General features: G+C 47.5%; 1 protein-coding gene and 2 long non-coding RNA genes across 9 annotated transcripts in view; 2 read left to right on the top strand and 1 right to left on the bottom strand.

Moving 5' to 3' along the window:
- SMARCD3 (SWI/SNF related, matrix associated, actin dependent regulator of chromatin, subfamily d, member 3) overlaps nt 1-12,294 on the bottom strand; it is a 72,739-nt gene that overhangs the window by 38,207 nt on the left and 22,238 nt on the right. The window contains exon 1 of one of the 7 annotated variants that reach the window (XM_064640262.1): nt 11,046-11,193. The exons of 5 other annotated variants lie outside the window; for them this stretch is intronic. In XM_064640262.1, the coding sequence (XP_064496332.1) occupies nt 11,046-11,105 (60 nt within the window). In that variant the 5' untranslated portion in view covers nt 11,106-11,193. Of the gene's footprint in view, nt 1-9,156; nt 9,346-11,045; nt 11,194-12,294 lie in introns of those variants that run through there. One more of the 7 variants, XM_064640229.1, reaches the window with a different exon arrangement.
- LOC135405612 (uncharacterized) lies at nt 946-2,352 on the top strand. Its single transcript, XR_010425848.1, has 2 exons — nt 946-1,109; nt 2,295-2,352. It is a non-coding gene; the product is annotated as an uncharacterized LOC135405612 (long non-coding RNA).
- LOC135405604 (uncharacterized) lies at nt 11,338-12,119 on the top strand. Its single transcript, XR_010425835.1, has 2 exons — nt 11,338-11,574; nt 11,842-12,119. It is a non-coding gene; the product is annotated as an uncharacterized LOC135405604 (long non-coding RNA).

The following is a 12,294-nucleotide window of genomic DNA, read 5'->3' as shown; positions in this document are numbered from 1 at the left end:
GAAAAAAAGCAAGAAAGTGAAAAAGTTTGTTGGTAAAGCTAAGTTATTCACACTAGTAGGGACAAAGGCCAGCTTCAAAGAACTGCAGAAGGACTTTATGAGCCAGATTTAACACTTAAAAGGAAGATGCAAATGTATTTCAATACATATTGAAGTGCATGGGGAAAAAACAATCCAAGTATCACATAGAAAGCAATGGGCCCTGAGCTGACTGCTGCCCAGCAGAAGCAAGATCTTGTTTAAACAGACACTTCCAGAAAAAAAATATCGGTTCACTGCTTACTAGAGGTCAAAAAAAGCCATTAAACAAAAGAAATGAGAATGGGGGGAACAGAGAGTATCAGTGTGCCACTGCCCATGGTGTGCCCACGTGTGAAGGCTGTGTGCAGTAAATATATTTTCCATCTGGAAAGAGGTGATCCAAGGCGATCTAAGGGGGCATTTGCCAGAGCTCTGCAGAATCAGGTGTGGCCTGGAGAGGGCAGCTGGGGATTGACTGTTCACTGCCCTTGTCAGATCAGTGAACCCCGGCCACCAGCAGAGGGGTCAGGCTCTCAGACCACCGAAGGGGTGAGTCTGCCCCACTGTGGCTATCAGGCTGTGGAACCCCCTTCCAAAGGGGTGCTAACGGCATGGAAGACATACCTGGCACAACAGTTACAGACTGAGAAAGTACCTGGGAGCAGTATACTAGTGGTCTCTAAAGGGGGGTGCCTGCACCCCTGAGGGTATGCGAGCCACTGGAGGTGGCTTTCATTATAAACCAAGAAAATGGTTTGTGCACAGTTAATAAGTTAAATAATAACAATAAAAAGTTTATTTCATCTTTATCTCATCCTTTTTATAATTTCTAAATATTTAATTATTAAATATATTAAAACATAATTTTAAATATAATTTGGACCTATATCTCCTATCAACCACCCAAATCCACTGCAGCTCCAGTTCAGTGCCATCCCTGATCACGTCTTGGACCCTCCTTGTGCTTGTATCTACAAAGGAAACCAGAGAAAGGAGGGGAATGCATGACCAGCAAAGAACCAGTATGGGCTATAACTGGTACAGACAGAGAAGCAAGGCTGAGGCATGAGAGTGACCAGCGCAGGAAGGTGAGTTCAGGTGAATTCAGCAAGTGTGCATGTAAGAAACCAGTGGTGGGTGTGGCCACGGAGAGAGCAGCAGGCAGCAAATAGGCAAAACTGCAGCTTTGAGCAAAGCTGGAAACGCCTTCTGCCATGAGCACAGAGCTCCGAGAGCGGCTGGAAGGGAACACTGCTCCGTTCCCACGTACTCGCCCCCACCCTCTGACCCAGGGAGAGTCAGCAGACAGAAATGGTCCAGAAAATGCTTCTCTCTTGAGTCTGCATTTAAGATCTCTCTGTCATCTGTCAAGCCACACATTGTGGCCTTCTTCTTCCAGCAAAGGGCAGACCACTGGGCTGGCTGCTGCCCGTCAGCCAGCCAGGGACCACTGACAGTCTTTCAGAAGAGCCCGGATCCTGAGCACAGCCACGGACACTGACTGGCCACATGGATCAAACTGCAGGCCCACTTTGCTGCTGCTCTAAAGGATATCTTAAGCCTTGGAGAACCAAGTCAGAAAGCCAAATCTACTCTCAGTCTTGGTCTGATATCTTTGAACTTTCTTCAGTTCCCTTTGTAAAGCATCAAAATAGAGAAATGTAGAGAAAAGACAAACATGAGAACAAGGAGACAGCAAAAGCACGTTTGATCTCATCCCTCCACTGCCTCATTTCTTCCCCTCTGTTCTCATGTTCCTATCTCCGATATCACCCAGAGATAAAGCATTACTCACTACACCACCTCCCTGCTGCAAGCCCACCAGACTCTCAAGACACAGAAATGCTTTCTCTCTCTAAACTCTTATAAAAGAAGAACATAGAAGCAGTACCTTACCTTATCCAATAGCTTATTTTGCTCTCAAATGCATGTGCAAGTCAAGATAGTGATGGACAATATGTCATATTTTTTACAATACTGACATTAAAAAAAGGAAGTCTTGATACTAAAGAGTATTCCAATATCATTACGGCTTTTGAAAGAGATCTTAGAGGTGCATTTGTCTATGGGTTAGGATCTGTTTCTCCCCTCTTCCTCAGAGGGATGGAATCTGTCCTAATCAAGTAGCATCCACGGGGAAGGCTGCAGTGTCAAACAGCACTGACACATCCTCCTTCCTGGGAAATCATCTACCCTAGACTCCTCTCCCCAGCACATCTCTGTTCTTACCCATAGACCTATTTCCTTTTTACCTACATTGATTCCATTTACAGGTACTACTCTGCACAAACACTGCCCTGGACAGAAAGAATCAAGAAAAGAAAATCAAAACCACCTACAAAATCCTCAGAAAGGGATTGAACAGAGTGGGGAGTCGCTGCATTGCAGTGGAGTGCTGAGCTGCACCTACAGCAATGTCCTGTCCTGACAGGCTCCATCCACCTTGGCGCCACACTGCAGGCTCTGATGGCTCGTGGTGAACAGCCTCTGGATTCTTGTTGAAGAGACACTGACAGATCTTGAGAACAATCACCACCAAGTATTCAAACAGCATATTTTTTAACTAAAAATAGAAGCTACCTTGGCTAGACAACAGACCTTGTCAAGGTGTTACAGTAGCTACCAAAGGGAGCCTACAATAAACATGGAGAGAGACTACTTACAAGGGCATGAGTGACAGGACAAGTGGGAATTGGCTTCCCACTGCTAGAGGGCAGGGTTAGATGGGATATTGGGAAGGAATTCTTCCCTGAGAGGGTAGAGAGGCCCTGGCACAGGCTGCCCAGAGAAGCTGTGGCTGCCCCATCCCTGGAAGTGCCCAAGGCCAGGTTGGACAGGGCTTGGAGCAACCTGGGCTAGTGGAAGGTGTCCCTGCCCATGGCAGGGGGTGGCACTGGGTGAGCTTTAAGGGCCCTTCCAACCCAAACCATTTTATCATTCTATGACTTCTAGAAGGCATAAACATAAGCAGGAGGAGACATCAGATGCTGTCTGGAGGCAAGAATGGGTCGCTAGAAGTACGTGGAACCCTTAAGAAATTTAAACTAGACTGTTATTGTCTGATGGCAACAGGTTTCTGGCTGCACAAATTGTTTCCCAATTTGATGTGTTATTTCAAAATGGACTTTTAGAAGTACAAGAAATAAAAGTTGTACAAGGCTTCTCTCCTCCCCTGTAACTACAGATGTTACCTCGTAAGTTCCTTTTTCTTTAACGTTTATGAATCTTTTAGAGATTCAGTACTGCAATTCTTGCTTCTCTGCCATATTCACCTTTCTCCATTTTCCAAAAGCTCTCACAACCTAGAAGTCCAAGTGTTCCAGGTTCCACCCCTTTTTATATAATGTTCACGACAATCCAAAAGTCTTTAACTTAGAAAACATCCCATTTACAGAACTGTGAATTGTAACGCAAGACAAATGTCAGGGACCATCCTTCTAATTCATGAGTGTCTCTTCACAGCTCAGAGTAATCAGCCACCAACCTCAAGTGGAACATTTGGATGCAACCAAGAAAAAAACCACATTCTTTGGAACAAACCCTATAGATCAGCTTTGAGTTCCACCAGCTTTAATAGACCTGATCACATCATTGCTGTGATCTAACGTATGGAAGGGAACCACAGGAATGTGCCTCTTGGCTCTGTGAAAAGGATGGCTTTGGGAGGGAGAGGAACAACAGAGCTCTGCAGCATCGTGAGAGAGGAGCATTGAGAGAGGAGAGGCTGGTCAAGACCTCATTGTCTCTTCCCTTACAAGAATCAGACAACAGCTGGCAGGATCAGGTAATTCCTTATGTAAGATAAGCTGCAAAACTAAAAAATTCCTGACACAAAACACTGAATGCTAAAAGTTTATATGGGTTAAGGAAGACGTCATTGGACTAATGTCCATAAATAAAATCCATATAAAGGCACTACACAGAGGGCAGCTTTGGGTCAGAAAGCTCCTGAGCTGCAAATCACAGAGTATTTGTATGAAGAATCACTGAGATTTTGCCATGCTCCTGTACTTCCATGCAGCCTTCCATGCTCCCTGCAACCAGGCACACTGAGCTAAATGATCCAGTGTGACTGTTTTTTTATTCCTACAGTATTTATTTTTTAAAAAAAGAGAAGTGCACTTCACACATCCCACATATCAATTACGTCTGTGCACCTACATTCATCAGCAAATACAAGTTCTTTTAATCAGCAACTCAAATTTGTTTAACAAGCCCATATTGCACAAAATCACACTGGTCTCTATTAAAGCCTTGGCTAGAATTAATATCATTTTCTTTTCTTAATTATATGTGAACTTTTCTCTATTTGTCAGCCTGCAATCAGTCCAGGGCTAGGAAAGGACAAACCTTCAGTCTCTACCAGCAGCTTGCTCACACAGTTAAATGCTGTACAAGGTTTTCACTCTAACAGTGCCCTGCAAGTACCTTCCCAATCAAACTCCTTGCCTGCAGTAAGGTCCCTTGATTTCTCCAGGCTGCCCTACACTCCCCAAACATCTCCTTGTTTACCCCAACACGGCAAACCAGTGCCTCTGTTCAAGGCCCCATTCCCAGAGGATGCCCTCACAGAGAGAACCGCCCTGTGGTAGGGAAGTGGAACAAACTGTCCAAAACCAACAGTTCATGACGCTCTTGTCTAGTTATTCTAGTGTCAGCTGACTTATGCTCTGACACGACAGTATCGATATCCATGACAGTATAAAAATTAGTGGGATATTTTTCATTAGCAAAGCTCTACTTTTTTTCCAACCTCACCATACTCTCCTCACCTCGCTTCTTCTACTAGTGATCTCTACAAATCTGTGACTGGCTGGAAGAAATAGTCACTTTTACCCACTTAAAACAGATCACCATTCAATTTGGGGAAAATATCTTTAGTTCTTCCCATTCTAATAAAACAAACATAGTTTTTATAATATACTGAACTACAAGTCCTTGATGTCATCCAGTCCTTCCTCGTCGCAAAGAAATATCACCAGTATCTCCATCCTCTTTGAAAGATGTTTACTTCTTTAACCAGTGCCTAAGAATCTCCAGTGACAGAGATTTTACAACCTTCATAATCAGTTTCTATGCTTAGATACCACAAATAAAACAAAAAAATCCTATTCTCTTATTGATGAAGTCTTCAGGGGCCTCCCACTACTACTGCCCTCCAAGTTCCCATTCTTTTGGCTTGTTAGTCATACAGATTACCAAAATCAGAAGAACATTCCTGTAAGTATACGCCACGGATTTACAATTGCTTTTGCATTATTCCCTGCCCCACTTCCCAATTAGGCTAACAGTTTACTTGACTTCCTATTAGCTACGCACTAAGGCAGATCACAGGACATCCAAGCCTTCCTCCTGAATGGTGACAGTTGATTTAAACCCAGCAACATATCAGAAGATGCAAAATTTGTTTATGAAATTCATCGCTCATCCCCTTTTCCAAATCACTGATAAATCTATTAGACATTCCATACCTATCTTTGGGGCATCAGACCTGTCATTTTGTCTGTTCTAACACTGGCAACAAGTTATTTATCACTATATTAAATATTTATTTACATGCTGGTATGCTCTGAGAACCTTCTTTCGCTGTATTAAATGCCATTTCATTTAAGATAGTTTCTGTATTTACCATGAAATTCTATGACCAGATTTGAGAGGTAGGTAAGCAAACAAGAGGACTGAGGATAAGCAAAGGAGTCACATCAGTTATATACAGATTTGTATGCATTAGCAATCTTGGTGTGTAACTAATACTAAACTGTAGAGATTAGCAGGAATCATGAAATAACACCTATTAGCAGAAAAAAAATATGGACGAGGACTTATATTACCACAGAGAGCTTCCTAAGCATAGCACAGAGGACAAAGACCAAGATGACTATGGGAAAAAGAAGGTGATTTGAACTGACAGCAAGTACATTGTAAATACAGCTATGACTCGGTAGTTAAGAGAGGGACATAGACCTTTACAGGGGGATCTAGTGAATAAAAGGCAAGAAGATTGGCTTTGGAAGGAAGATAAAGTGGGAACCGAAAAAGGACACAGAAGCAGATTAAAAAGGTCACAACAACAGGACAAGAAAACGAACCTCTCAGCAGGTCTTGTGTGCAGATGACACAGGCAAGGTCACCAGCACAGGGCACTCAGGGAAGGGGGCTGCAATCGAGTCATAAGAGCACAGATGTCTGGACAAGAGCTTTGACAAGACCTGCACCGTGGACCTTGCCAGGGCTAAACGGGCAGATACCTGTTTGAGTAAGAAAAAAAACCAAAAGAAAGAAACAAAAAAAGATGGGGGTGGGAGGGAGACAAAGGTAGGATCCATTGAAGGGATTCAGCCAGCAGTGAGGCCTATGGTAGGGCCTAGGGGATAGAGGAAACTGAGGAAAGGAATGGCTTGCAGAAAAATTCATAACTTGGTCAACAAAATATAAGGCAACAGCTGGACACCTAGAGAGATGTCATAAAGACTGCCTGAAAGGTACTACTGGATAGCAGAAAACGCATCAATAAAGAGATAAATCAACATAAATGAGGTGATTAAAGCCATATTTATCCATAAAAATGCTAGAAATAGAGAAGGAAAAAAAGAACAAAATACAGGATAAAGCCTTTGGGGAAAAAAAAATCTCTCCCCACAAAAACAATGTGCAAAGCAATGAAATAGGAGTAAAAAACATTTTAAAGCACTGTAAAAATAAATAACTGAAAGAAAATTTAACCTTTTTAAGAGCCCAAGTGCTAACTAGAGGTGTAACAAACTATTAACGACTCAAGCAGGAGGAGAATGAAGCATCCAACTTGAGATTTTTAACTGTTAAGAGATTTCACCATTCAGGGGGATCCTATTTGCCTGGGACAAACAAGGAAGAAGACATCTTCTAAGCTGGCAATATGGAAAAGAACAAAGGCAGGATCAGGTGCACAAGAGCAAAGGGTAAAGTGACCTTACCAAAGGAACATATGTTTTCAGAAAGATCAAGTGAATCCAGAAGCTGACTTGCCCTTAGGAAATGCTGCAGAATTACCCTGTTCATTTAAGTGCCCACAGAGCAAAAAAATATTTCTCTCAACATTCTACCATTATTTGCTTCTCCAGATTTTTTGAGGGGGTAAAGAAAATAATTTTCAATAATCAAATTAAATAATGTTATCATAGATAGAATAAAAGTAAGTCATTTGAAGAGAAGACTGGTCCCTGAAATTAAAGCAGAATCTGACTCCAAGGAATTCCACTAAAGTTTGCTATGTAACTTGATTTTTCAAGGAATTAATTTAGATGTTGACACACTTTGGGTGGTAATTAAATGCAGGAGCCAGCACTATGTAAACTCAAGGTACTGGCTGGCATGGCACATTCTCTAATTTGGTAGGATACAAGGCCTGAAGAGATAAAATGAAGTTATAGCTTTTATCATCTTTTTTAAATAATGGAAGAGTGAGTACCCCAACCCGTGCTATGATCAAAATGAACCTGAGATCAGGAAGAAACTAAAGGAAAGAACAAACCAGGCAACAAAGCAGAATTAAGGGAGATGCGAATGGAAGAGAGGGTGATACAAGAGATGTTCAGGCCCCAGAATAACAGCCAAGAAGCCTCAGCAACAAGGAGCAGGAAGATGACAAACACATGCAGATATTCCAGGCTAACACATACATTCAAGTAAGATGCCACTAGCAACAAAACTCCCATGGCAGAAAAGGCAGACTTTCCTGGCATCCAAATAAGTAATGGAAATGAGTTCTGCTATATTCATTCTGTTATGAATTAAAATTTCCCGGGCTTAAGAGGCCTCCGTGCTGCTTTCACATGAAGCCCAGCTAGATGTGGAATAAGCAGATTCACATAACTATTTTTGCTGCTCTTCTTGACACTAAACAAGATCACTGGTGGGCAAATGTCAAGAGAAACTGTAGAAAAGGCAAAGCCATCCCATCTGCCACACTCACAACTTTCCTACGGTTCTGCCCAGATACAGCCATCCTGATCCAGACCACCCTGATGAACCCACATGTCGCCAGCAAAACCACTGCTCCCACCTGCCCACCTGCCCTCCATCAGCCCCGAAGAGCCACCAGGCTGTCCTGTGCACTGGCACCACAGCACCTCTCCACGGCTCTCGCCAACACAGAATGCCCCCTCAAAGTTCTTAGCCTTTCGAGTCCCACCACATCCAGGATCTGCAGGACATGCGCAAGATCCCGCACAGCTGGAGTAAGCCTGAATCACGAAGACAACTCGGGAGCCTGCCCTGAGCGCCACAGACTTCTATGATCTCTGCACAAGAGCCCCCCCACCTGATGTCTTCAAAAAGGTGTCACAGGAGGTGCCAGATTCCTCAAAAGAGAAACACGGGGGACTATCAGTATTCAAACAGTATCTGCATTCCTTGGGGCTCTTTAACAGCCTTGTTTGTTAAATGTGTATCAATATCAAAAATCCAAATGTTATAAATGGTGACTGCTCTCAAACACAAGAGTCATTTAAAGAACATTGTTTCCAATGCAAAACAGGGTTAGCATTTCCCCTTAAATGGAGATCGAAGACCTGATTCTTAAACATAAACTGGAACATTTTTAAAGACATGAAGGATTGCTTTAATTAAGCATGGCACCCTGAAATTCTCTCGTGGGTGAGTTCCCATAGACTGTTACAGATCTGCAGAGCTAATCTCTTCAAGCCCCTGAAAGTCACCTGTTAAGTAGCCAGAGGATACATACGAGCCAAGATTGGAGACAAGAACCAGAGGCAGCAGCACAAGGCTTCATCAGGCTTTCATTAGAATTGTTTTTCAAAACACAAGTTTGATTACAGAACAAAGTGTCCTACAAGCCCATTTGGGTTAGATCCAGTGCAGATTCTGCACCATGATCAGACTTAAAAGCATGCTATTCGCCATTCATGGAGAATCACAGCAAAAAGCACAGCACACATCCCCCCAGACACAAGCCTATATTATCAATGAATCAGTGCCTATGCTGGGGGCTCCACAGACCCCAGTGTTCTCCTGGCGAGGCAGCTACCAGCGCCCCAGGAGCACACAGCAGGAGCCGATCCAGCCCAGCACAGAGCCTCCAGTTTCCACTCATCCCTCTATTCAGAGCCAGCCAGCTCACTAACTTTCCCGACTCACCACCCCATGGACCAGAAACTCAAAAAGTTTGCTTTTCGTAGCTTTGCGAGCCCCTCCTGTAACTTCGTCTGTAGCCATCAGGGTCTGCTCAGCCTCTCTCACTCTCTCTCTTCCTCTTTCTTTCCCTTTTCTGCCTTTTTCTCCAACTCTCCCCTCTGAGTCCTGCTGGGCTCTCACACTTCTAATAGCGCGGAGTGGGGAGGGGGCCCCTTCAGGGCCTTCCTGACGGCCCACTCGCACTCAGCCTCAGCTGCTGCATTCCTCCACTGATAAGCCAGAAATAGTTTGTGCTGCCGGGCTCTGTCTGTTTACTCTGCAGGGACAGAAAATCCAGCTTTTTAAACCTCTCTGTCCAAACAGCAGAGATAAGCAGGAGGCAAATTGAAAACACATCTCAGCTTTTCCATGGTGGTGCTGCAGCCTCTCCTCCTCTGCACTGGGGATAGGAAATTCTGGGGCAAGAGGAAGGGGGAGGGGGCAACTCCAGCAGTGACAGAGCTCAGCACCTCACAGAGATGTTTTCCCACTAGAAAATGCAGCAGGCGAGCAGTGAGAAACAATGGTTTTCCCTTGCTCCCACTGCTCCTCCCGCACTGCATTTCCAGGCCCTTTCCCCAGGGACCTGGCAGGCAGCACACAGAAACATTTGCTGGCAGCATTTCCAGCATGAGAGACGAGAACTAACCCCTCTGGACAAGAGAGAGAAGCAGCGGGAGGCAGGAGCTGGGAACAGGGAGGGACAGCATGTGGGAGCGAGGGGAAAGAAAGAGTGTGAGAGCGGCGGAGGGAGGGGGCAGGGGCAGCATGGCGGCACAGCTCCCGACTCGCCTCCACGCTCCCGCGCCCACCGCCGCTCTCCAGTGACCGCCCTCGGGATGCCCTGGTACCACTGCGACAGATCCGTGAGAGACCCCAGGTGACTGACAGGCACGGACAAACTATTAACACCACAGCTGCCGTGAGACATGAGCAGCTCACCGATTGTCACACAAAGCCCTGCACAACAGCGTGTGGCATCCCAGGAAGCTGCTCGGAACGGAGCCCACGGGCCACCCAGGGGAAGGGGGGAGAGAGCAGCAGACAGCCCCCGTGCGGCCCTGGAGGGCCGGGGGCGAGCGCGGCGCTGGCGGCACGGCGGCCATTCCATGAGCAGAGCGCAGCTCCTCCATGATGGCCGAGCCCGCAGTGGTGGCCTGGGGCACCGCTCTGCCTCCCGACAGCTCCCACAGCTCCCCGTGCCCACGGCTCGCAGGGGCCGATGCTCCGCGGCCTGCCTAGCACAGCGACGGGCGACATGTTGCCAGGTTACAAGAGGGGTTTATTCTCTTCCTCTGCTTGAAACTCTTGTATGGGGGCTGTGACTTTTCTGGCAAGACTGCAAACAGAGGAGAGTCGTATCTGAAACAAATAAATAAAATTCTGCCCTCAGCCAGTAATGAAAAGAAGCACAGAAAAGACACTGCATTGTCCAGCAGTGAAGTGCAAGCCATGAAGATCATATGGCCTTCTGCACATGGGGATGGAGACAGCGAGCTCCATTGATTTTTAGGGTCACCCCAATCCAAGTGCTACTGGTGGCAAGACCCATAGGAATCACAGAAATTCTGGGAGGGTGGGCACTGTTGCCCCTCTCAGCCCCTCAGAAGGAACATGCTAAGCTAAGTAACATGGCCTTATTCAGTGCTACAACTATTCTTGCAGTTCTAGCTGAACTAAAGGCACGTGTAATCTGGAACCAACTGCTATGTGTCTGGTGGACGTAGTAATGTTGGATTAACTCATCCGAAGGGTTTTTTTCCAACCTAAACGACTCTGATGCTACACGCCAGCACGGCTGGCAAGGCAGTGTCAGGCCGGCATCGGCTATGTGTTTTAGATCCCAGACTCACACAGAAATGCTGGCTCCCATCGTGTGAGCCCCCTCCCTGCTCCCGGCAGACGCCGTGCATTGTCCTCACAGGCTGCACTGGCCGGCGGTCCGGGCGGGCGAGTCACCGGCCCGGGCCTGTGCGGATGCGGCTGTTCCCCTGCTCGTGGGGCGCCGTGCGGACCCTCACCGCGCGAAATGGCACCACGGCGGGGCCGCAGCGGCTCCGGGCCGGCAGCCGCCGTGACGGCCCCGCCCGCCCGGCGCGGGAAGGGGCGGCGGCGGCTCCGAGCTCGGCGCGGCGCGCGGTCCCCCCTCGCGTCCCCCCGCGCTCCGCCGCCAGCACCATCGGCACCGAATGGCAACGGCGCGCCCGGCACGGGCAGGGCGTGCGCCGGCCGCGGTCCCGGGCGCGCCGCGGGCGGGCGGGCGGGGGCCGGGCCGGGCCGCTGGCCCCGAGCCGGGCCGGGTCGGGCCGGGCGAGCCGGACCGCGGCCAGCGGAGCGCGGCCCCGCGCCGGGCGCGCGCATGCCCGGCGCGGCCCCGTGAAGGTCAGCGCGGGCCGGCGGGGACGCGCGGGCGGGAGCGGCTTAACCCCTTCGGCGCCTTAACCCTCAGCACCGCCAGGCGGGGCCGGGCCGGGGCCGAGAGCGGGGCTGGGGCCGCGCCGCCGCCGGAGAGGGAGCTCGGGCCGGGGCCGGGGAGGACAGGGCGGGGTTGGGCGGTTCCCGGGACGGACGAAGGCACCGAGCCCCGGCCCTTTGTCCCCCCGCCGGGGCGTGCGCTTGGCTGCGGGTTTTTCTTATTTTTCTCCTCAGCACTAGATACAACAATGAGCCGCAGCTGCCCCATCTCCGGCGACAGGCACTGATTGCTTCCTGGAGCAGGAGGACATCTGCTACGAATCTCAGCTGAACACCAACCATACAATATGTATTGTAATCTACCTGGTTGTTCTTAACAGGCATCGAATAAACACAGTCTTGGAACGTCAAATTCCAAGGCCAGACATTACAATAAAAGATCGGCAAACTCGCTTTAGCCATAGACTGCGTAAAAGTAAAAAAAAATAAATCATGTACTAATAAAAACTCAACTCTAACTTAGTATGATTTTAGTTCTCCAAATACTTTAGAAAATAAATCAGTAGAAGCAGCTCTTTTGTTTTGCAAATGGAAAATAAGGTACAAAAATGGATGGAAGTGACTTGCCCAACATCACCTAGCTGAGAATGAAACCCATTTCCTGTGATTCTTCCACCCTCCACAATA

This window comes from Pseudopipra pipra, chromosome 1, assembly GCF_036250125.1.
Source record: "Pseudopipra pipra isolate bDixPip1 chromosome 1, bDixPip1.hap1, whole genome shotgun sequence".
Classification (NCBI taxonomy): domain Eukaryota; kingdom Metazoa; phylum Chordata; class Aves; order Passeriformes; family Pipridae; genus Pseudopipra; species Pseudopipra pipra.
This window is presented reverse-complemented; position numbering and strand designations above follow the sequence as displayed.